Genomic DNA, 24,845 nt, shown 5'->3' with positions numbered 1-24,845 from the left:
TTACATAATTTGAGTCAATTGGAGGTGTCCCTGTGTATGTATTTCAAGGCCTACCTTCAAACGCAGTGCCTCTTTGTTTGACATTATGGGAAAATCAAAAGAAATCAGCCAAGACCTCAGAAAAAAAATACTGTAGACCTCCACAAGTCTGGTTCATCCTTCGGAGAAATTTCCAAACGCCTGAAGGTACCGCGTTCATCTGTACAAACAATAGTATGCAAGTATAAACACCATGGGACCACACAGCCATCATACCGCTCAGGAAGGAGACACATTCTGTCTCCTAGAGATGAATGTACTTTGGTGCAAAAAGTGCAAATCAATCCCAGAACAACAGCAAAGGACCTTGTGAAGATGCTGGAGGAAACAGGTACAAAAGTATCTATATCCACAGTAAAACGAGTACTACAGTGGGGCAAAAAAGTATTTAGTCAGCCACTAATTGTGCAAGTTCTCCCACTTAAAAAGATGAGAGAGGCCTGTAATTTTCATCATAGGTACACTTCAACTATGACAGACAAAATGAGAACAAAGGTTTTCACTCACTGTTGCTGGTATTTTGGCCCATTCCTCCATGCAGATCTCCTCTAGAGCAGTGCTGTTTTGGGAGTGTTGCTGGGCAACACAGACTTTCAACTCCCTCCAAAGATTTTCTATGGGGTTGAGATCTGGAGACTGGCTAGGCCACTCCAGGAGCTTGAAATGCTTCTTACGAAGCCCCTCCTTCGTTGCCCGGGCGGTGTGTTTGGGATCATTATCATGCTGAAAGACCCAGCCACGTTTCATCTTCAATGCCTTTGCTGATGGAAGGAGGTTTTCACTCAAAATTTCACGATACATGGCCCCATTCATTTTTTCCTTTACATAGATCAGTCGTCCTGGTCCCTTTCCAGAAAAACAGCCCCAAAGCATGATGTTTCCACCCCCATGCTTCACAGTAGGTATGGTGTTTTTTGGATGCAACTCAGCATTCATTGTCCTCCAAACACGTCGAGTTGAGTTTTTACTAAAAAGTTATATGTTGGTTTCATCTGACCATATGACATTCTCCCAATCTTCTTCTGGATCATCCAAATGCAGGATTTCAGTCCCTGGCGGCGTAGTGTGTTACTGATGGTAGGCTTTGTTACTTTGGTCCCAGCTCTCTGCAGGTCATTCACTAGGTCCCCCCATGTGGTTCTGGGATTTTTGTGATAATTTTGACCCCACGGGGTGAGATCTTGCGTGGAGCACCAGATCGAGGGAGATTATCAGTGGTCTTGTATGTCTTCCATTTCCTAATAATTGCTCCCACAGTTGATTTCTTCAAACCAAGCTGCTTACCTATTGCAGATTCAGTCTTCCCAGCCTGGTGCAGGTCTACAATTTTGTTTCTGGTGTCCTTTGACAGCTCTTTGGTCTTGGCCATAGTGGAGTTTGAAGTGTGACTGTTTGAGGTTGTGGACAGGTGTCTTTTATACTGATAACAAGTTCAAACAGGTGCCATTAATACAGGTAACGAGTGGAGGACAGAGGAGCCTCTTAAAGAAGAAGTTACAGGTCTGTGAGAGCCAGAAATCTTGCTTGTTTGTAGGTAACCAAATACTTATTTTCCACCATAATTTGCAAATAAATTGCAAATAAATTGATTTTCTGGATTTTTTTCTCATTTTGTCTGTCATAGTTGAAGTGTACCTATGATGAAAATTACAGGCCTCTCTCATCTTTTTAAGTGGGAGAACTTGCACAATTAGTGGCTGACTAAATACTTTTTGCCCCACTGTATATTGACATATCCTGAAAGACTGTTCAGCAAGGAAGAAGCCACTTCTCCAAAACCACCATAAAAAGCCAGACTACGGTTTGCAATTGCACATCGGGACTAAGATCGTACTCTTTGGAGAATTGTCCTTTGGTCTGATGAAACAACAATAGAACTGTTTGGCCATAATGACCATCGTTATGTTTGGAGGAAAAGGGGGATGCTTGGAAGCCGAAGAACACCATCCCAACCGTAAAGCATGGGGGTGGCAGCATCAATGGCTTAAGGACAACAAAGTCAAGGTATTGGAGTGGCCATCACAAAGCCCTGACCTCAATCCTACAGAAAATTTGTGGGCACAACTGAAAAAGCGTGTGCGAGCAAGGAGGCCTACAAACCTGACTCAGTTACACCAGCTCTGTCAGGAGGAATGGGACAAAATACCAAATACTAATTGAGTCTATGTAAACTTCTGACCCACTGGGAATGTGATGAAAGAAATAAAAGATGAAACAAATCCTTCTCTCTGCTATTATTCTGACATTTCACATTCTTAAAAGGGTGGTGATCATAACTGGCCGAAGACAGGGAATTTTTACTAGTATTATATGTCAGGAATTGTGAATAACTAAGTTTAAATATATTTGGCTAAGGTGTATGTAAACTTCTTATTTCAACTGTATATACAAAAGTATGTGTACACCCCTTCAAATGAGTGGATTTGGCTATTTCAACCACACCCGTTGCTGACAGGTGTATAAAATCGAGCACGTAGCCATACAATCTCCATAGACAGTCATTGACAGTAGAATGGCCATACTGAAGAGCTCAATGACTTTCAAGGTGGCACCATCACAGGATGCCAACTTTCCAACAAGTAAGTTTGTCAAATTTCTGCCCTGCAAGAGCTTCCCTAGGTCAACTGTAAGTGAAAATGTCTAAGAGCAACAAGGGCTCAGCCGAGAAGTGGTAGGCCACACAAGCTCACAGTATGGGACCACTGAATGCTGAAGTGCGTAGCGCTGTTCTTGGTTGCAACACTCACTACCGAGTTCCAAACTGCCTCTGGAAGCAACGTCAGCACAAGAACTGTTCGTCGGGAGCTTCATGAAACGGGTTTCCATGGCCAAGCAGCTGCACACGGGCCTAAGATCACCATGCACAATGCTTGCCATTGGACTCTGGAGCAGTGGAAACCTCTCGAGTGATAAATCACGCTTCATCATCTGGCAATCCAATGGACGAATCTGGGTTTGGCGGAAGCCAGGAGAATGCTACTTTCCCAAATGTATAGTGCCAACTATAAAGTTTGGTGGAGGAGGAATAATGGTCTGGGGCTGTTTTTCATGGTTCGTCTAGGCCCCTTAGTTCCAGTGAAGGGAAATCTAAACTCTACAGCATACAATGACATTCTAGATGATTCTGTGCGTCCATCTTTGTGGTGACAGTTTGGGGAAGGCTCTTTCCTGTTTCAGCATGACAATGTCCCTGTGCACAAAGCGAGGTCCATACAGAAATTGTTTGTCAGAAATTGCAGTCGGTGTGAAAGACTGGCCTGCAAAAAAACAGGACTTCAACCCCATCGAACACCTTTGGGATCAATTGGAACACTGACTGCAAGCCAGGCCTAATCACCCAACATCAGTGCCCAACCTCATGAATGCTCTTGTGGGTGAATGGAAGCAAGTCCCTGCAGCAATGTTCCAACATCTAGTGGAAAGCCGTCCCAGAAGAGTGGAGGCTGTTATAGCAGTAAAATGGGGAACACCTCTATATTAATGCCCATGATTAGGGTATGAGAAGCTCGACAAGCAGATGTCCACATACTTTTGGTCAGGTAGTGTATGATCTAATCCCACTTGATGGTTATCAATGATATAAACAGTGTCCTTTACTGATAAAACTGATGAAACGTAGTGTTATATTATTTGAGGGTTTTGGCCTACCTACTTGACAGTTATTGTTTAGAAATGTCAAACTAATGCCAAAAGCCCCCCGTTTTGAAGAACAAAATTGCTACCTTTTAAACTTTCCAGGGTAGCTGGTGTAGGAAACGCTGCCTTCATCTTCTTAAAATGTGTATTGGTGGATCGTAACTAACTTGAAAGGTGCATACACCGTCACATACTGTACTGGAGTTTGAGGCCGGTCTGGAGAGCAAAGCAAGTCACAGGCCTTGTCCCGTGCAGCGCGCGGTGAGGAGCGCCCAGAAGACACAAAAAAATCACTTTGAGATACTTTCAGCAATTCAACAGTCCCCACCCATCCCGAAGGCAAGGATCCATTCTCTCCAAAAATCTCACTCCCACTGGGCCAGAATCATCTTTGTCATCACCGGGACGAGGTCCGAACTCAGCGGTCTTCATGGCACCTGCCAGGAAATTCATCCTCACCCTCATCAGGTTACATTTCTGAGCTACCTGAGTGCATTTCTCCCCGCTCTGCTGAAGAGTTTTTGGCTCCTCTCATATAGGAGTAATATATATATATATTTTAATTATTTATAAATATTTGTTAATATTATATTGGTTTATATTAATTATTTGTTTATTGTGATTTATCAGAGGGGCTGCAGCACCCTCAGCACCCTTACTACCCGCTGCTATGTCCCTGAATCCTATGAGGCCTTTAACAAATATTTAAAAGGCACCATTAATCGGTTGTTAATATGTATATATATATATATATATATATATATAATCAATTTCCACTGTCCAAAAGTTGTTGAATTTCCTCTTCACTTGGGTAGCTGAGCTGCCACCCATATTGACATAGACCTTAGAGAAAAGGCAGACTTGTGTTAGTCACAGAGCAAGTCCCTATTATTTTGTATCTGGATTCCACTATAAATAATGTAGAACTCTTACATTAGTCATCGCTAATGTTACCCTGTCTCGTGGTGGGTACTGGACATTCTTGCTTTGAGCACTCAGCACCACTGTTTTGTCAGTCCTCCACCAGCAAGTTTCCCGCGGAGACTTTAATCATCTCCATCTGCTATTAAAACGTGCAGGGGTTACTTGTGTGGGTGGTCTTTATGACTACTATGTGCAGGCAGTATCTTGAAATTCAGAACTGTCACCTCGTGTCTTTTGATTTTTGGCGCGTCATCCATTCCATGTAGGCTAGCAATAAGGTGGAGTCATCAAACAAAACAAATGCGAAAAGTTTTGACATTGGACCTCGACATATGAACAACTTATTGTTATTGTCACAACGTCGTTGACAGCCGTAACACCCACAACTTGTAAGATGACACCAGCAGCTTTGACAAGGCGCACAGGGGTGTTTCATTGAGAAGTGGACGTAGCCTACGTTCTTATTGCACATTTTCCGTTTAGCAGACCTGAGAAGATAACCTGTAAGTGGTGCTTGGTGCTGCTGTGCCGACACACACAGTCTCTTTGTTGATTTTTACTGGGGGGATTTATTGAACAGTTATACTTACTCATTGACTCTGTAAGTATTTCCTTTATAATGTATTATTTCTATGCCGAAAGTTGATTAAGATATTCTGAATATTTAATAATGAAGGCCATTGATGAGGATGGTGATGGTGATGGCTGTACATGATTAATAAATAGCCTGTGTTTTTTTGTTTAGTTTGACCACTATCTCCACTAATTGTACTTTCTACTACTCACCACTAGGCCTACTAGAAAAAACAGTTGTTGACTTTGTGACCTGTGATCTGAAAAGTGAAGCTATAGATAAAATGTATGTATTTTACAAAATGCATTAGTTTATCATTGAAATATCAGTGAAATAGTGATGGTTTCAAGCGGTAGCATTCCTTTTATGTAATAAATCCTAAGTTATAGATGGTAAATGACAGCTGCATTGCCAAACCTTAACATTCATTATATATATTCAGGTTCAAAATGAATGTTAAGATTCATTTTATTTATTTATTTATATATATATATATATATATATATAAATGTAATACGTTTTTATATAAACATAGAATACTTTTTGTGAACGAAATTAGTATGGGATGTGCTCAAAATTGTACTCCATGAAGAAAAACATCTCATATTTACTAGAACTGATCTAAGTGTACATATCACCCTGGACCAACTTCCAACCAGGGAACTGAAAATAATATATCTATAGTCATATTGATGTAAATCTGTGGCCCAGAGGGCAATGGTTGGGCCAATAATCACTCAATGAACAGCTTGTGCTGCAGTCACTGTTTATTTGATAAATGTCTCCTTAGCACCATCCATGCTAAAATTCCTTTTTTCTGTTTGATTTTAGTGGCCTAGTAAAAAGAAAATGTCCAGTGGAATTCTAGAGTAAAGCCCCGTTGTTCAAGGTGTATAAACAGCAATGGGCAATTGACCTTACAATCCTATCTGCCGGTCTGGTTTATTTAGTCTGGAACCAGCTGAGACAGAGCCATGTACCGGGCCTGGAGCCCAGCAAGATGTAGTCTACCTACCCTGCAACCAACCCTTTGAATACAGTATCTGTGTTCAGTAGGGTCGCATTACCCCAGTGAAGCTGTTTAAATCTGAGACTCGATAATTGGGGACACCAGATCTCTGTTCAAATGCTGTTTCAGAATGGTGTAGCTTCCAGCAATGCTGTTGGACATCAACTTATGATTGTCCATCTTGTTCTTCTCTGAATTGTTCATTCAAACTGTTTGGAAAACTGATATTTAGATCAGGGGAAGTCTTTGAAAACATCTATAGATGCTGGCTGTTTGGTGATCAATTAGTTCCACTTGACAATCAGTGGTGTTTAGTAAAGTGCCCAAGTACATACCACAACACACTGCTGTTGGCAATTGACTTTGTGTCAGGACAAGCCATTGTCAGTTTGAGGTCTTTTCTGCTCAAACTCTTGAAGCCTGAAAGAAGGTACTATAATTTCAAGATGAAAACATTCTCTCAGCCTGTTGAAAGGACACTTGTTTACCGGTGCCAGATGTGAGACAGCATCAGAGCCGTCAGACCCATCCCCATGACAGAGCCCAGGTTAGGGCCAGCTCGGGCAAAGGGAACCAGACCATCAATCAGTCTTGTGAATTTCAATTTCAATGGCCCGCTTTGGCATTACAGGAACATACTACACACATTCTTAAGTTTGATATTACCAGTAGAATTCTACACTTTTTTTTCCTCTAATGGATTTGTTTCCCTGTGAGGTTGTTCCCTGCCATTAAGACACAGTCAATGATTAAGCAACACAGTAACAGGCCCCCAAAATGTCACTGAAGGAAATCTTGTACAAGCTAAAGAGATTTTAGGTAGGACTAGATAAATGAGGTGGTAGAGACATAATATCAATGCAGGTATGGGCTTTTGTGCGCCTGTGTATACGTGGGTGTCTGTGTATGTGTGTACGTGTGTGTGGGTGTACATACAGTATGTGTGAATGTATTTTCGGCCTTGAGTATAAAGACCCCTTTTGTCTAGGAACACAGGTGCCTGGATTGTCCTATAGTAGAGGTGTGAATGTGGCACCTGTGTGTTCTGTTAGAGTGTGAGGCTCCCAGGCCCGGGCCGGTCAGCCTGAAAAACAGCCACATACATGGCAGACAGGCCTCCGTCTATTCACCTAGGCCTGCATGGTGCATTTACAAAGCCACCCTACTAAAGTCACAATGACAAACATAGAGGGACCGTAAGTCTACAAGGTCATCAATCTGATCTGTCCATGGTTGAGGGCTTTGTTGGTACATTGACCTACTACTGTTGCTGTAGGTTGTGTGCTAGCTGCGCCATCTACCTGCTTTCACAAGCAAATGGACTACATAGGTAGTAGCAGCCATTCCTCCCCCTTCCTACCTGCCTGGATTCCACACAACTCCCAGGTCTCCCAGGTGTATTCCTTAACCTGGGGCTTGTGTTGCGTAAACTATGTAGGCCGTCCTGCCGACCTGAAAAAATACTATAGCCTGCTATGGCATAAATACTGTAGTATTCACTGTAGTGTTTTGTCAGACTTTACTGTAGTATTCATTGTAGTGTATACTGTAGTATTTACAGTTAACTATAGTAGAGTGCATTCAGAAAGTATTCAGACCCCTTGACATTTTCCACATTTTGTTATGTTACAGCCTAAAAATGATTAAATAGTTTTTTCCCCCTCATCAATCTACACACAATACTGCATAATGACAAAGACATTTTTGCAAATAATATCACATTTACATAAGTATTCAGACCCTTTAGTCAGTACTTTGTTGAAGCACCTTTGGCAGCGATTACAGACTTGAGTCTTATTGTGTATGATGCTACAAGCTTGGCACACCTGTATTTGGGGAGTTTCTCCCATTCTTCTCTGCAGATCCTCTCAAGCTCTGGCAGGTTGGATGGGGAGCGTCGCTGCACAGCTATTTTCAGGTCCCCCCAGAGATGTTTCATTGGGTTCAAGTCCGAGCTCTGGCTGGGCCACTCAAGGACCTTCAGAGACTTGTCCCAAAGCCATCCCTGTGTTGTCTTGGCTGTTAGAGGTCGTTGTCCTGTTGGATGGTGAACCTTCGCCCCAGTCGGAGGTCCTGGGCGCTTTTGAGCAGGATTTCATCAAGGATCGCTCTGTACATTGCTCCAATTATCTTTCCCTCGATCCTGACTAATCTTCCATTCCCTGCCACTGAAAAACATCCCCACAGCATGATGCTGCCACCACCATGCTTCACCGTAGGGATCGTGCCAGGTTTCCTCCAGATGTGATGCTTGGCATTCAGGCCAAAGAATCTTGGTTTCATCAGACCAGAGAATCTTGTTTCCCATGGTCTGAAAGTCTAGGAAGAGTCTTGGTGGTTCCAAAATTCTTCCATTTAAGAAGGATTGAGGCCACAGTTTTCCTTGCGACCTTCAATGCTGCAGACATTTTTTGGTACCCTTCCCCAGATCTGTGTGTCAACACAATCCTGTCAAGGAGCTCTATGGGCAATTCCTTCGAACTCATGGCTTGGTTTTTGCTCTGACGTGCACTGTCAACTTTGACACCTTATATAGACAGTTGTATGCCTTTACAAATTATGACCAATCAATTGAATTTACCACAGGTGGACTCCAATCAGGTTGTAGAAACATCTCAAGGATGATCAATGGAAACAGGATGCACCTGTGCTCAATTTCGAGCATCATAGCAAAGGGTCTGAATACTTATGTAAATAAGGTATTTCTGTTTTTCATAAACATTTATAAAAAACAGTTTTTTCTTTGTCAATATGGAGTATTGTGTGTAGATTGATTAGGGGGAAAAACAATTTAATCAATTTTAGAATAAGACTGTAACGTAACAAAATGTGGAAAAAGTCAAGGGGTCTGAATCATTTCTGAATGCACTGTATAAATACTGTAGTGAAAAAGAACTGTAATATATACTATAGTAATTACTGTAGTGTTTTTGCGGATTGAAGTGTACTGTATTATTTACTGTAGTGTTTTAACGGAATGTACTGTACTGTAGTATTTACTGTAGTGATTTTGCAGACTGTAGTACGGTATACTGTAGTATTTACTGTAGTGTTTTTGCAGTCTGTAGTACGGTATACCGTAGTATTTACAGTAGTGTTTTTGCAGACTCTAGTACAGTATACCGTAGTATTTACTGTAGTGATTTTGCAGACTGTAGTACGGTATACCGTAGTATTTACTGTAGTGATTTTTCAGACTGTAGTACGGTATACCGTAGTATTTACTGTAGTGTTTTTGCAGACTGTAGTACGGTATGCCGTAGTATTTACTGTAGTGATCTTTCAGACTGTAGTACCATATACCGTAGTATTTACTGTAGTGATTTTGCAGACTGTAGTACGGTATACCGTAGTATTTACTTTAGTGATTTTGCAGCCTGTAGTACGGTATACCGTAGTAATTACTGTAGTGTTTTTTCAGACTGTAGTATGGTATACCGTAGTATTTACAGTAGTGTTTTTGCAGACTGTAGTACGGTATACCGTAGTATTTACTGTGGTATTCTTGCGGACTGTAGTGTACTGTAGTATTTACTGTAGTGTTTTTGCGGACATTACAGTAGTATTTACTATAGTGTGTTTGTTTTATTATCTTTGACATAGAAGTGGAGGCTTTCTTCTTCAGGAAACCTACTGGAGAAATTCTGAACGGATAGTTCAGCGCTTCTGCTCTTTTCTATAACTTGTAGGGAATACAGTATATGTTCTATACTTTTCATGTATGTTTCTCAATTATGGGTGAGACAAATTTTGATATAGGGAGGGGAATTGGCAGGGTATATGCAAATTAAATACTGTAGTATTTGCTATAGTATTCTATAGTATAGTACAACATTCTATAGTAGGTACTACACATGATAGAAGGATACTACGGTGTGTATTATAGTATTCTACAGTATACTACAGTTTATTGTAGAATTCTATCGTAAACTGTTGTATTTTTTCATGTGGGTGCCTATGTGACAGCATGACAGCTCCTTAGTCAATATTTGAAGACAATAGGACATTACCTTGAAATTATACTGTTTGCACATGTGTTTGCTATCAACAAATGCTATTTTCAGTACAATTCGAGTGATGGCTTCTGTGGGGGTTACGTCCCTGTCAGCAGTCAGTTTGTTTAACCTTCCGATAGTCTGTGACTTTAAACAGAGCTCACATTTTCTTGGCAATTGAAATGAACGGCACATCTGAAGTTATGTACATACCATAGACTCTGGGCATCTTATGGGAACAGTGTTTGTTGAAGTTGACCAGTATATTTTATTGAGTCCTTTTCTGCAACCCCGGTGCATGTGTTGTTTTCTGTGGGGATTATGGGAAGCCAAAGCATGTCTCTGCACGGGGTTGGCCTTTATGATGAATACTTGTCTGGAAAGAGGAGAAATGAGGCATAGAATAGTGCCAGGGGATTGGCTCTTGGCTTTAGATGTTTGTCTATTAAATCCTTCCCTGACATCAGTTACACTAACAGTTATGACAAAAGGTTGGTGCATGTGTGTTCATGTTTGTGTGAAGATTTGTGTGTATGTAGGCTCTGTGTGTGATCTCTTGTGTCAGTACGTGTATTTTGTATGTTTGTGAATACATGGTCCATAGTGTTTGTGTATGTGTTTATTGTGTGGGTTAGTATGTTGTCTGTATGTGTATCATCCATGCTTTTGGTTTCCACACTGAAGACCATTACGAGTTTTACCTGTGCCAAAACCTCCTCCTGCCCGGACCTCCACCAACTCCAGACCTTTCCGCTCATGTGGGAGTCTGGTGGACAGTCCTCCTACTGTGCTCTGTTGACTCTCATAGCCCCCCCCGACCTGGCCCACGCTTGGCTCCTGTCTCAGCTGTATGCCCCTGTCCTGGCCCCTGCTCTGGGAGGAAGGTGTGGAGTGCTCCTAGGCCTGGTTAGGGTCAATAAGAGTGTTCCACACCATTCGATTTACTGTCAACTGAACGAGAGGCTAGAGCATGTTTGAGTTGGGTTGAACTCTTGCTGTAGTAGGCTATTAAAACTTTATACCGAATGGCTGTCCTGATGTATACAACTAGAAATGTGCAGAAAATATTGAAACTCCAGGAAAACGTACTGTACCAGAGGCTGACAGACAGGTCGACGCCCCTCTGACAAAGCTGATTTACAGATAGAAATGCCGCACCGCAAATAAGCTCTCCAACTCCCTCCTTTGATTTGATATATTCAAATGTTGCAAATCTAGAAAAGTGACAATACAAAATATTTGAAATATGAATGAAATATAATATTAACAGCTTCTTTTCCTCCTGTCCTGCAGGTAAAAGAGGAGGGAATCATGAACAGTCCGGTAGAAACAGAGGACGACCAATACAGTCCAATACATCTCACTGGGCTCGGAATATGTTGCCTCCTCAGTCCCAAACAGCACCACGATGGGCCTGGTCTGGAGAGCCCACAGCAGTACACCAAATGGCTCCCCAGCCGCCACGAAGCCAGCCTGCTGCCCATGAGAGAGGACCTGGCTCTCTGGCTCAACATGTTTCTGGGTAGGGTGACTTTCATAAGGTTTTTACGTTGTTACGAAACACCTGCAACAAACCTGTAACCATCTTGGGGTTTGGGGCTTTTAAAACACTTTTAACAAGGAATGTGTCTGAACTATGACTAAGATAATGTGATGCATTGGTTTAGCTCAATTCTTGTGCAACATAGGCCTATTTTTATCATTTCTGAACATCAATAAAAATGTCACCCAATGACATACAGGTTATGTGAGGACATGAAACTGGATCATACTTTTTATAGTGGATAATGGGGACATAGCTATTGGTTGGTGTTCTGAACTGGAAAGGCACACATTAACCTAAATCCTTGAAATACTCCTGCATGTCTGGTCACTGAAAGGAACCCTGTTAATTAAGATATTATTGGAAGGAAGTCAGGAAGGGCCTGAACATGTCACAGCCTGTGTGTGTCTGGGTCGGGGAGACGACGAGATAATATCCATCACTCACACATAGGGATCGACTTGCAACAATGCAAAGCCACACAGGTATTTTCTAGGTGTACATACAACCAGGAAGTTTGCATGAGAATGACGTCGTTAATAATAAGGTCCCATTATCCCTTTTCATTATTCACAAAAATTATGCCGGAGCAGTATAGTACATCTGTGTCATGACAGTGAGTAGTAACCTCCGGACAAAAACACCTGTGTAATGACATATAATGCCCTACATGATAAGTATGTAGCCACTATATAGTCACTTATCATGTACAGATTTTTTACTTTTTTTTATAAGACATTATTATTAGATGTAAAGCACACAGTGATGTAAGACAACTATTTGATGTCAAATGGGCTCCCCTTTCTGTGGCCTGTTTATCGTGGTGTTGTTGACTGACGTTTCTCACCACAGACTCTGGGGTCACGGCTGACAGCCTGATGGACAGGCTGGATAATGGGGTTCTGCTGTGCCAGCTGGCCGAGGAGCTACAGGAGAGGATGATCCAAGCCAGCAATGGCAAGGTAACATACAAACATATATGACCATAGACAGCATACATTACATGATCCCAATTAAGAATATTGATCTTTCATCAACTTACTTATGCCATACAGATGTCTGTATTTCAGTGGCTCAGTCTTAAGATGCGATCTGCAATTGAGCCGTCTCTGGTGTACGTTTGGTGCATTTATTTATTATGTTAACCTAGCATCACTTGAAAGTAGACATTAAAGGACAGAATGTTTCACTGAGAGTCTCTGGTTTTGAAGTCACCATCTGTGGTTCTCCTCACCCCTTCTCAGAGTACTACAGTCTGCAGACTGACTGAGAACTGCATAATGCCACGCTTCATTGTCATTCTTGAATTGCGTTTACTAGTAACTGTTTCCTAAGTTCATAAAAAAATGACTCAATATTGTTTAGAATCTTACACAGAATCTGCCCAAGTGCTTGTTGTTGGAGTTACTTTCTATGGTTCACATCTGACATTTGGAGGGAATTTAATTTAAGGCCCAGTGCTGTCAAAATTATGTTTTTACAGTTTATTGTTTTTAAAATATTGTTCAACAGCTGATGAAACTAACACTGTAAAAGTGTGAAAACATTTGATCAGTGTTATTTCCTGATATTTGCTGGTTGAAAATACAATCTACACAGGACCTTGTAATCAGCAGGTTTTGCATGGGTGGAGTTTCGGCTTGCCTGGTGACATCACCAGACAATTAATTAGGTAAAGGCCCAGTGCAGTCAAAAATGTGATTTTCTTGTGTTTAAATACATTTCCACACTATGAGGTTGGAATAATACTGTGAAAATTAGGATAATGCCATTTTAGTGTAAGAGCTGTTTGAAGAGACTGCCTGAAATTACAGCCTGTTTTGGTGGGATGGAGTTTTGGCGGTAAATTAGTTAATAGAGCAAGAACAAAGAGAATTCCAAACCTCCCTGGCATAACAGTTAGTTTTCAGTTTTCCCCTCCCCACCCAGACAGTCCCAGCAAAATTCTAGCTTGAGAAATAGTTTTTTTGCTAAAATGCTATTTCTGTTTCTTTTTTAAACTGTTTATGGAAAACTATTACAGTGAGGTACTTAATTGTTATCCAGAAATGATTTGATATTGACATAAAAAATGGCTGTATTGTGGGCCTTTAAGAAAATAATTGATGCCAAGAGGATAATGTAGTGGGATTGACCCCAAATTGTTCGGGGATTGACCCCGAACAAAGCAGTTAGCCCACTGTTCCTAGGCTGTCATTGTGAATAACAATGTGTTCTTAACTGATTTGCCAAGTTAAATAAAAAATTAAATAGAAAAGAGCTGTTATTAATAATTATAATGCACTAATTATACCATGTTAAACAATTGAGACATGGATTGTGTATGTGTGCCATTCAGAGACTGAATGGGCAAAAAACAAAAAAATATAAGTGCCTTTGAACAGGGTATGGTAGGTAGAAGGTGCCAGGCTCTGTCAAGAACTGCAATGCTGCTGGGTTTTTCATGCTCAACAGTTTCCTGTGTGTATCAAGAATGGTCCACCTCCCAAAGGACATCCAACCAACTTGACACAACTATGGGGAACATTGGAGTCAACATGAGCCAGCATCCCTGTGGATTTCGAAGGTGTTCTTAATGTTTGGTATACTCAGTGTATTGAGATGAATCAGAGTATTGACACTGACTTGGTGATTGTCCCTGTGTATTTTCCCCAGCCCTTCGTACGCAGGGTGATTCATTGGCGAGCTGATGCTGCTTCTGGCTCTTTCTTTGCCCGGGACAACACTGCCAACTTCCTCTACTGGTGTCGGAAGATTGGTGTGGATGAGACCTACCTGTTTGAGTCTGAAGGCTTGGGTAAGTGCCTACTTGCTTGTCCATCTCCGTCTGGCACTGACAGGACACAAATCTGTCCTTAAACAGCCAATATCCATCAAGTTGTCTGTCTAAGAGAGAATCTGTAAATCTCTGTCAGAGTCAACCAGATTAACTCATGAACACGGAAATGGTGTGGCTAATTGGCAACAGACTCTACAGTTAGTTCATTAACACACTTCTGCCGATTCTAATCTGTGCTCAGGATGTGTGACGTCCAGAGATTTACCAGAGATAATCTTATTGAGAAACAGTACACGTAATACACGTCACAAGAACATCTGCTTTTAAAACGTTTCCGGCCCCTATCCCATCTCTACTCTCATCCATATATATACTCTCATACCCTCTTATCAAACTATGGGAGGCCTCTGGCAGTAGTCTCTGGAATGGTTTCTTTCTTGTGCCTGTTCTGGATTAGTAGCCTGTCCCCTGTGGAAAGACTGTTCTGTGTCCAATTGTCCTCTTCTCTGTCCTGTAGAAGCATGGCCCCACTTGGAAAACACTCCAGTGTCACCTGTCTTTGTCCTCCACTGACTTCCTAGCTTTGATCTGTGACTGTCCCTATGAGAAGGCCAGCCATGCTTCCTCACTAGCTGTAGAGGATTTAGCGAGTGGGTGAGATGGTTTAAAAGGAAGGAAAGAGACAGATGTTCAGGTGGAGCTGGAAAGCAGGTCAGCTCACAGCGCTAGCTGACTCTGTACCCTGAATAGTGGGATGATGTATTTTCTTCTGTGACTTGGATTGTCTTGTCTTAGGATCATGTATCACTCATTCACCTCTGTTTCTGTTTGATGCCTTCAGTACTGCGGAACATGGGAGACTAGTTATAGCATGTTGACCACATTTAGTGATATTAACTGTGTGCGGTATACCTATTCCACCTGGGCATGGTCCTGCATGGGCATGCATGACACTGAGAGAGTTAATGTGTAGGTTTAACTGCCATACACATCAGTTTGCCCCCTAGTCTGACTCAACTGGCTTATTGGTGAATTGCACTCAGAATGATAGGACATGTACATGATGCCTACTGTATTTTTCAATAGTTATGTTTGACACAGGAATTTTTAAGTCATTCATACTGTATATTTTCATACATACGTAATTGCTTAAATTGTTGTACTTCAACGTACACATGTAAGTGTATACTGTGTATTTGTGGCATTATGTCTGCTCTACTCTATTCCTGCTTTCTCTCCTCCCTCTTCCCTGTTGCATCCCTGGTGTAGTGATGGATTTACAGAATAGAGCAATGACAAGGAACTTCATTGCCAATTTCAAAGATCAAAGGTTACCTGTGTCCAATGTGTCTCACATTTGAACTATAATACCATAACTCTTCCCATTTTTTTGTGCTTTGGTGGTGCTTCCTTTTCATGTTAGGCTACTGAGAGAAGTTAATTTAACTACACAGTATATCCATGAGTCCTTTCCCTCCAAAACAAAACCACACCTTCTGTCCCTGTGAAATGAAATGACATGTTTAGAACAAGATATGTTTTGATAAGCATTTGAATCACTTTGGAGAGCCTAACTTTGAAGACTACGGATGATTACAGGCATTGAGCGTGCTGTGTTAAGCCTGCATGCCCACGTTTTCTTTACCCACGTGTCTGGTGCCTACAGGGATTTGAGTTCAGCTTCAAAGGTAGCTGGGCTCTGGAGAAAGGCATAACCCCTCCTGAGTCCTCACTGACATTCACCCGTATTCAAAATGCTGCTCTTGTTTTCATTTTCCTCACAGATAATGTCCTGTTTTATCTTTGCAAGCATCTCTTTGGCAGCTGAATGATACTCGTTGTTAATGGGTAGCATGTGTGATGTTTGTGGTTCTTGAAATGTAAACACATTGGTTTGATCTTTATTCAATTTAGTCTGTGTGAATCCTCATATTCAAATAGCGTGGTGCAGGATGAAGGTTGTTTGTTTGTGCCCTGACATCCTGACAGTCTGTATGGTTTGTCAAGGGCGTTCATGTAAACGCACATTTAGCTGCTGTTCATGTCCTCAGGCTTTATACATTAATATGACACTATTTGTTTAGCCATCACATAAGTTGTGTGTGCTTTATGGGCAGTGCTCCACAAACAGCCTCGGGAGGTGTGTCTCTGTCTTATGGAGCTGGGAAGGATTTCAGCCAGGTGAGTTGTCATGACTCTGTGTACATCATTCACTCAGAGACTTGCACAACTGCGCTATTCTCAGTTCATGGAATCTTTCTTTACCAACCATCTAACAGTCATGGTGTCTCACTGACTCACTTTTAGGTATGGTGTGGAGCCCCCAGGTTTGGTGAAGCTGGAGAGAGAGATAGAGAGGGAGGAGGGAGGGTCTCTCACCTCATCATTACCTCTGGCCTTCCCCTCACCCACAACTCTTCCCTTAATCTTACCGCTGCTCCGTGCTCCTACACCCCCTGCTTCTGTATCCCCACCTCCCAGTCCAAGCCCACCCCCTTCTCAAGCCCCAGTAGACCCTACTCCTCCAACTTCCATCTCATCCTCGTCAACCACCACTAGCACAACTTCCACTCAAACCTCATCTGTTACCATTGTCACAACCTCCACTCAGACCCCTCCCACAACACCAACCACAGATCCTATCTCAGCCCTGAGCCTTACAGAGACCCCTGTCTCCCCCTCTCCACCTCCTCCTTCACATCCTCCACCACTGCCGTCACCTCCATCACAACCATTACCCTCTCCCTCACCTAAGCCCAAGGCGCGTCGTCCAAGCAAATCATCTGCTAAGAAAACGCCAAGCACATGCGACTTGTTGGATGACATAGTAAGTACCTACTCTCAAATAGGCCTAAAGTAACCATGAATTACCCATCAATGTAATGAGAAATACAGTAGCTAATCAGTGTCATCTTGCCCCGCTGACTGTATCGTAGGAAAGATCTTAAGTATTGACCTAGTCTACTACACCAGACTTCCTCTCCAATTGTTTAGCAAACATTCTTAGCGGTGATAATGCTGGTAGGTATAGCCTACGGGTAGGAGGTTGTGTCTTTGCTTGCTTTATCTTAGAGATGTTTTGTGTTTCAGGTGAGAAACATTATCGAGGACTCGCCATGCAGCTGCCCCACTAAGTTCCCTGTGGAGAAGCATCCCAAAGGATGCTACCGTGTCGGGGAGAAGGTCCTCTACGTACGAGTATGTCAAAACCCCTTCCTTCACCCTAATTGTCGGGGTTAATAAACCTCAGGCAGTTGCGTGAAACCATGGAAGTAGATTATATTTATATTGTTCTATACAGCAGTGAGTGACATCATTTATAGGACACATACTGTATGGACATAAACATTCATTTAAACCAACAACCACATGAGGAAATGTAACGATTTAATTTGTTGGTATTGACTTAATACAAACATATTACATTCTTTGCATTTCCTTATGTGTTTGTTTTTTAATCATGTGATATTTAAGAATGTTGATTGAAATATATTGAGCAATGAGGGTGTTTGCTGCACTAAGCTGCAATAAGTGGGAATCTACAGAGAAGGACTTGTTCCAGGCAAAGCCCCATGGGATACATGGTTGCTTGGCAACAGTAGACTGAGTTCTAATGGGGAAAAGGTATTATTAAAACATGCCCAGGTTTGTATTACTTGATTTGTCCTAATATGTATTGAATGTGTCTTACAAATAAGTTATTCTATATTATTTTGTTAAACAAAAAGTTCAATCTTAGCTATGATGTCAAATGAACATTTATACTTGATTAAATTCAAAATGCACATCTTACTCAGTTGCTCCATATCTAATATATTCTGAAATGGACTATTCAATTCCATAGTTAATTTACCAATAATTGGATGGGGTCGCACTCTATGGGCTCAATGAACCAGAAATGCACCAATTGCTTCCTCAGTGGAAGCGTTCCCGATATGGCCTTGACTGACACTGTAGCATCGTCTGTCTGCTGTCCACACTGAGCTGACAGACCAAACCGTATGTTGTTTCTCATCTTTTGGGGACAATTGGTCACCAACAGAAGACTGTTTTAATGCTCAGTTAATCTCATTGAAATCCATTGGCTTAGAATGTGTTACTCAATAACAGTATGTGATTTAGCTGTCTTTGTCAGTAAGCTGACACGCTGAGTTACAACTGCACTCCTATTATTCTTCCCTGAGCAACAGACACCTTATTTTTACCAACCATTTAGATATAATGGCTGCCTTAGACTCATGGAACACCTGTTTCTCAGTAATAGTCAAATGTCTGACACGGGAAAACATGCCCTTGCACCACATCAAAGAAAATGGAGGTCATAAAAATGGATAGCCAAGGGATGTTGTTGGTTTATGGGCAAGTTCAGTGAGGCTGTATGTTTAGGACGAACATTGACAAAGTGTAGAAATATGCGTACCTTGACGGTTTCATGGTATTTTTCCTTTCTTTCATCCTTCAGTGTTTCTCGGCAACCAAGGTCATATGACTGGGGTTTGGTTGCATGTGAACCGCTTGTCTGTTGAAGCTCTGTATTTTTCCTGATATTCCAGATGCCCTCCCCTTAACACACTTTGGCTTATTTTAGTCTTCTGTGGTTTCCTGAGCATAACTGCTAATTACAGATTTATTTACAGCAACATGGACTTGTGCCAGGCTACGTTACCTTTTCACTTTAGATTGTCTGTGTGCCCAACATCTCCATCCTAACTGTTATTACTGTACAGAGGTATTCAAACGTGGGTATGCAGCCCATGTACAGTAGGGGGTCCAAAAAAAGATAAATAAAAAATACTATAAAAAAGTGATTGTATTTCATTTTATTAATTCAATGTTTTTAAGAATATCGCTAGCGGCCTCCCGGGTGGCGCAGTGGTCTAAGGCACCAGAGATTCTGGGTTCGAGCCCAGGCTCTGTCGCAGCCGGCCACGACCGGGAGGCCCGGTCAATTGGCCCAGTGTCGTCCGGGTTAGGGAGGGTTTGGCCCGGCAGGGATATCCTTGTCTCATCGCGCGCTAGTGACTCCTATGGCAGGGTGCAGTGCACGCTGACCAGGTCGCGAGGTGTACGGTGTTTCCTCCGACACATTGGTGCGGCTGGCTTCCGGATTGGATGTGCATTGTGTCAAGAAGCAGTGTGGCTTGGTTGGGTTATGTTTCGAAGGACGCATGGCTCTCGACCTTCGCCTCTCCTGAATCTGTACGGGAGCTGCAGCGATGAGACAAGACTGTAACTACTACCAATTGGACACCACGAAATTGGGGAGAAAAAGGGGCAAAAAATATATATATATAATATCGCTAGCAACAACAGAATTAATGCATTGTGAATAACAAAAAAAGAAGAGAATATATATTATTGTCATCCACACCAGAAAAGAGCATATCTTATTTTCTTTCTAATGTCGCCTAATGTATGATGGGAGTCCCTGGGTCGCCGGTTGCCTAGGAGGAGGTTCCTGAGCCAGAAAAGGTTGACGACTCCTGCTGTACAGCACTACCTGTAGGATACACAGTCCTTTCTCTCAATCACAAAAAAACACACTTCTCTTCTCTGTATGAATAGAGCACCTGTGAATGTGTGGAGTGATGACCTGATAACCCCTGTATGTCTGTTTGGATGTATGAGTACTGTGATGTTTGCTTGGCTTTTTAAAGAGCAGAATCTATTGATTACTAAGACTAAGTCATTAGTGGTGTGATTTAATCAGACAGGTCATTGAAGCCTGGCCTGGTATGACACCCCCTCTCTCCACTGGAGATTTTTCAATCATGCAAGTCCTGGAGGGCTCCATGCAGCATTCTCAGCTTTTGAAGAAAGGAAGGCTTTTCTTCTCCAAGCCCAATTAAGCACCAGGCTTTATAGCAGGGATGGTAACTGTGTCTGGCACTGAAGAGAATGGAGACATTAAAACCTCTCACAATATCATCTCACTTCCATTACTTCCTATTTCCATCAGAACACAACACATTTGCTTTATATTTTAGCAGTGGTCTGACTGATATAAAAATAAGACATATCTCCATTAAAGCAATCATTAAAGTTTTATGGGATTACCTAAAAGAAAAAAGTAGTTTAATTTAAGAATAAGTAGGAGACGGTGGTTAGGTTATACTAAAGTCACTGCCCTTTTTGCATGTGACAAGATCCTCCCGTAGAGTGAGATACATGCAATATACATGCAATCACAATACATATTCCTCAGAAGGGAATGGTTTAAGCATGGCCCCTAGTGGATGATGGGTGAAGGCCTCTTCCTCCATTATCATTCTCATGAATCTTTCAACAACAAACCATGAGGAGAGAGAATCAATAGAGCTGCCAGGGAAGAAAGACACAGGGGAATCCAGCAGTCAGCTTATGGGCTGTAGTAAAGGCACACGTGTGGGGGGGCAGGGGCTGTTAGAATGAATCTGATTATATAGAAGAAGATGTCTGCCGCAGGGGGTTGTGTGCACAATTCCTGAGAAAGTCTACTTGCATAATTCCACTATGTGAATATTGAGTTTTGAGAGCCATAACAGTCATAACGTGTTTTGACTAGTGTTCTGTGTTGACTAGTGTTCTGTTACATATGCAATTAATTAAATACAGTAACCCAAATATATTTTCCTCATAGAGCTCTTGAAATATAGTGCTTTCGAGAGACTACTGAAAAGACAAATCCTTATAGCCTACAATGTTTTATCCCACATTTGTATGGACAGCCCTAACCTAAGGTTGATGAATGGAAAAAACATAAATAGGTGTTTCTCTCCCTCCCACCCTCCCTCCCTCCCGCCCTCCCTCCCTCCCTCCCTCCCTCCCTCCCTCCCTCCCTCCCTCCCTCCCTCCCTCCCTCCCTCCCTCCCTCCCTCCCTCCCTCCCTCCCTCCCTCCCTCCCTCTTATCCTTGTGTTCCTGTGTTATGTCAAACTTGACCCCGCTGTCAGCAATAACATTTTAATCTGCCGGTGGACAGCTGAGGCAAATCACGTTTCAGGGTCTTCTTGGGTTGGTAAATGGGACTACCAGGCATTGTCTGTGTGCACATGGTTGCTTGTGTATGTGCGTGTGTGTATTCACTTACACACCTCCACCGTCCATCTCGCCATTAGTATGCATAGTGGAGGACAGGAGGCGTATAGCAGGGGTGTAAATCTGCTTGTATTATCACATTCTTAATGGTTCCATAATGAAGGGGTTATGGGCGATAAGGAAGGAGGGGGTGGGCCGGTGTTGACAGGACGGATGGCCAGGCAAGGCCTCTTGGGAATCTAGATGTCTGTGTGGAGCTACAGCTTTGTAAAGAGACAGCGGTCTCTATTTCGCTGCTTTAAATTTCTTACAATCCGACTGTATTATTTGAGAGCTGTTGCCATGGTAGCGTCAGGTTTGCACCAGACCAGCGGGTGATGTGTAGAAGAAGGTGTCTATGCAGTAGTTGTCAGAGGGCTTGATTTAAAGAGTGCTGATGTCTGTGTTTGCCTGCTATCACGGGTGTTCTAAGTGTAACTATGTACATGGTGACTTCACAACAACGTACTATTTATGAATGCTGTGTCCTCTGTGTGCGCGCCCGTGAGTGCGTGTCTGTGGATTAGTCCACTGCATGTGCTCAGCTGGCATCATGAGGCAGTGTTTCATTTGTCTTAATGAGATTTTGACAAAGATGTCTCTTTCTATGGCTCAGAGATCATTTGACTTTCATGAGAGCTGTTACACAGGCAGGAGGAACTGGTCAATATTTGATTGGAAGGGTATCTTCTCTTGGCTCAGGGGGGTCATACAACGAGCAGTTTCAGTCTGGGGAGTGGATCATAACATTTTCCAAGGTTACTATGCCTTGGCCTACTTGAAATCAGACATAGCTAAAGGGCGATTCAAAACCAAGCTAGGTACTGAGCAACAAACAAGTACTTTTGTTGTGATATGGTTGAATTGGTTAAGTTGCTCAAATAGAATAGCAGTCAGGGGTTGTATTGTACCTGCTGTTTCTGACTATCCCCTCCATCTTGTTCTTCCTGCAGATGCTGAATGAACGTCATGTGATGGTGCGCATCGGGGGAGGCTGGGAGACCTTGGGATGTTACCTGCTGAAGCATGACCCCTGCCGGAGTCCACCGGTCACCCCGGTCAGGACCTGTCGGGCCAAAGGAAAGTCCCCCAACATGAAGGACTTGTCACCAGACAACTATATGGTGGTGGGGGCACACTACCGTGCCAAGAAATAAAACAAGGAATCTGTTCAACCATAACAGATAACTGACACCACAACCTAGCAATGAAGCTTCCTGGTTATTCTGAGCATATCAAGGTTTTTTCTGGAGTTGTATTATTATCTGTTAGGTTGGGTTTAGTGGTTCACATGTATGTAGAAAGGTATATTTTATCATCTAAAGGATTTCAACAAAATATGGTGTTATTTTTAAGGTTAGTTTGAAAAAGTGATCTTATCTGTAAAAATCTATCCTGTCGTCTTGAAAAGAGTTGATCCAGAATGGCTAGTATAGCTGAGGGGTAATGGTGTTTATAGTTGTATTTTAATATATTGGATGAGGGCTCATCTCAAGACTGTCCAGTCATTTCTCTATAAGAATTGTTTTATTGTACTATAAGATATTTTTGATAGTACCCTGAGAGAAGACGATATAGGGATCATTTATTAAATGTTTATTTTCAGTATTTTATGTATATTTTGGAATGTACTCTGATTGAATATCATGTAATAACATCACATTTGTACCTTTTTTCATGCCCATGCAAACTATGAATGTATCTGTAGTCAGTTGTTCGATGGTTAGCTACTACCCTGCAGCATTGACTCTTCCTCGGTTGCTGGAATAAACACAACTGAGGACACAGCCAGAAAATACTCAACTCTCCTCTAGGTGGCATCATGTCATAAGAAATAGATGGTACAAGCAACACCTAGCCCAGGGTTTCTTAGCAGCTATGGCTGCATTCAGACATACGGCATAATTACGATATTGTTTTGACCAATCAGATCAGCCCTAATAATTATCTAATGTGAAACGATCTGCAATTGGTCAAAATACCTATTGGTGGGGAAAAAATATCACAATTGGGCTGCCTGTCTAAATGCAGCCTAATATTATTACAGGGAATTCATCCACTGAGGTCCACTTAAAGTAAGTCTAGCATTTGGACTAAATCAGTGTCAGCTCACTAATTGACAGATGTCAGCAACATCCACGTGATTGTTTTTAAAACTTCATCAATGCTGTATTCATTTGGAGAATGAATATGTGCTACATACTGATGAAAGACAAACTGAGATGGATGATGGTTGTTTTTTTTATTGTCAAATCATGGCATTCGTGTAATTCTTCTGAAAAATGTGCCACATATCCAACCAAAACTTTACTGCAGTGGTTGCAAGAACCATAATAGCCTATTTGATTATACTCTCTATGAGTGTGAAATAGTGTACATGTAAGCCCAGATGGGCAGTACACAGGAAGAGGTTTACCTAAGCTCAGTGTTTTTCTGTTGTGACATAAGATGACATAGACATCTAGAATACATGAAATATACAGACACAGTTGACTTCAGAATAGTATGTTAATTACATTTTATTTCAGTAAAATAAATTAGATTAAAAAAATGGACAAGTTTGAATACATTAAAAGAAATGAACCGTAATGATCTCATGCAAGACTATAATGTCTTTTAATCGTCTTTCTCCATCCTCGTGGATTAAACCAGTATAAATGACTTGTAGAAAATCATAGCAGTGCTACTTAAAGAGGTGCCACTTGAAATTGTGGCATTTGTACACAGTGTCCCACATTGCTCACACTGAACACTTTCCAGTTCCTCATGAAACATGAGAAGTCCCACTAAGAGAACTATTTTGCTGTCACTTTTGCATACAAGTTGTATATTGTGCTTACTCCTTCTCTCATTCTTTTTTTGTGGCCATTTTACTACTTTTTCAGCATTCTTGGTACGCTACCCAGATATTTCTCTATCAACCGGTTTAGCAACAGAACCTTTATCATTATTCAAACAACACAATTGCAATAAATGTATTGTTTATTGTAGCAATTATCCATGCATTCAATACCATTGGCCAATTTAGAGATCTCAGGGACAAAACCTGTACATGTGTGTTGATATAAACTGGAGGAGAAGACTGTGGATGAGCTCAGAATGGCAGCAGAACACCACCAATATCCACAACTCTTTTACAAGTCTGAGGTGGTGCTACATATAGTAGCAATGTTGGGATGTTTCACTTTGTAGTCACTTTGAGGCAATGTTTTTATCTACAGTCAAATAGTAATTCACTGGAAAGGTTCTAGCTCATCACCTCATAACACTGCTGGAAAAGTGTCACAATGA

At 41.8% G+C, this 24,845-nt stretch overlaps 2 protein-coding genes across 3 annotated transcripts in view; one reads left to right on the top strand and one right to left on the bottom strand.

The window, feature by feature from the left end:
* The first annotated feature begins 4,890 nt into the window (after nucleotides 1-4,890).
* LOC124035030 (growth arrest-specific protein 2-like) lies at nucleotides 4,891-23,446 on the top strand. 2 transcript variants are annotated; one of them, XM_046348433.1, is made up of 8 exons: nucleotides 4,891-5,102; nucleotides 11,471-11,699; nucleotides 12,573-12,682; nucleotides 14,376-14,517; nucleotides 16,617-16,680; nucleotides 16,807-17,326; nucleotides 17,590-17,697; nucleotides 22,508-23,446. In XM_046348433.1, the coding sequence occupies exons 2-8, from the start codon at nucleotides 11,489-11,491 to the stop codon at nucleotides 22,709-22,711; spliced, it is 1,359 nt and encodes a 452-aa protein (XP_046204389.1). In that variant the 5' UTR covers nucleotides 4,891-5,102; nucleotides 11,471-11,488; the 3' UTR covers nucleotides 22,712-23,446. The 2 variants fall into 2 exon arrangements, with proteins under 2 accessions (XP_046204389.1, XP_046204388.1); XM_046348432.1 differs by having other exon boundaries at nucleotides 4,891-5,200.
* A 609-nt stretch (nucleotides 23,447-24,055) lies between these two features.
* The window catches only part of LOC124035638 (transmembrane protein 178B-like), a 9,939-nt gene continuing 9,149 nt past the window's right edge, over nucleotides 24,056-24,845 (bottom strand). Inside the window, exon 4 of the mRNA XM_046349191.1 lies at nucleotides 24,056-24,845. This exon is cut by the window's right edge and continues 2,457 nt beyond it. The gene's annotated coding sequence lies outside the window, so the exon portion shown is untranslated.

Source organism: Oncorhynchus gorbuscha, linkage group LG05 (genome assembly GCF_021184085.1).
Source record: "Oncorhynchus gorbuscha isolate QuinsamMale2020 ecotype Even-year linkage group LG05, OgorEven_v1.0, whole genome shotgun sequence".
Lineage (NCBI taxonomy): Eukaryota > Metazoa > Chordata > Actinopteri > Salmoniformes > Salmonidae > Oncorhynchus > Oncorhynchus gorbuscha.
Note: the sequence above shows the minus strand (reverse complement) of the source record. Positions and strands in the feature narration are given on the sequence as shown.

Coding starts and splice junctions, on each gene's coding strand:
- LOC124035030 (XM_046348433.1), top strand. CDS start 11,489: ATGAACAGTCCGGTAGAAACAGAGGACGACCAATACAGTCCAATACAT. Junction 12,683..14,375: donor TCCAAGCCAGCAATGGCAAG/GTAACATACAAA, acceptor TATTTTCCCCAG/CCCTTCGTACGCAGGGTGAT. Junction 17,327..17,589: donor GCGACTTGTTGGATGACATA/GTAAGTACCTAC, acceptor TTTGTGTTTCAG/GTGAGAAACATTATCGAGGA.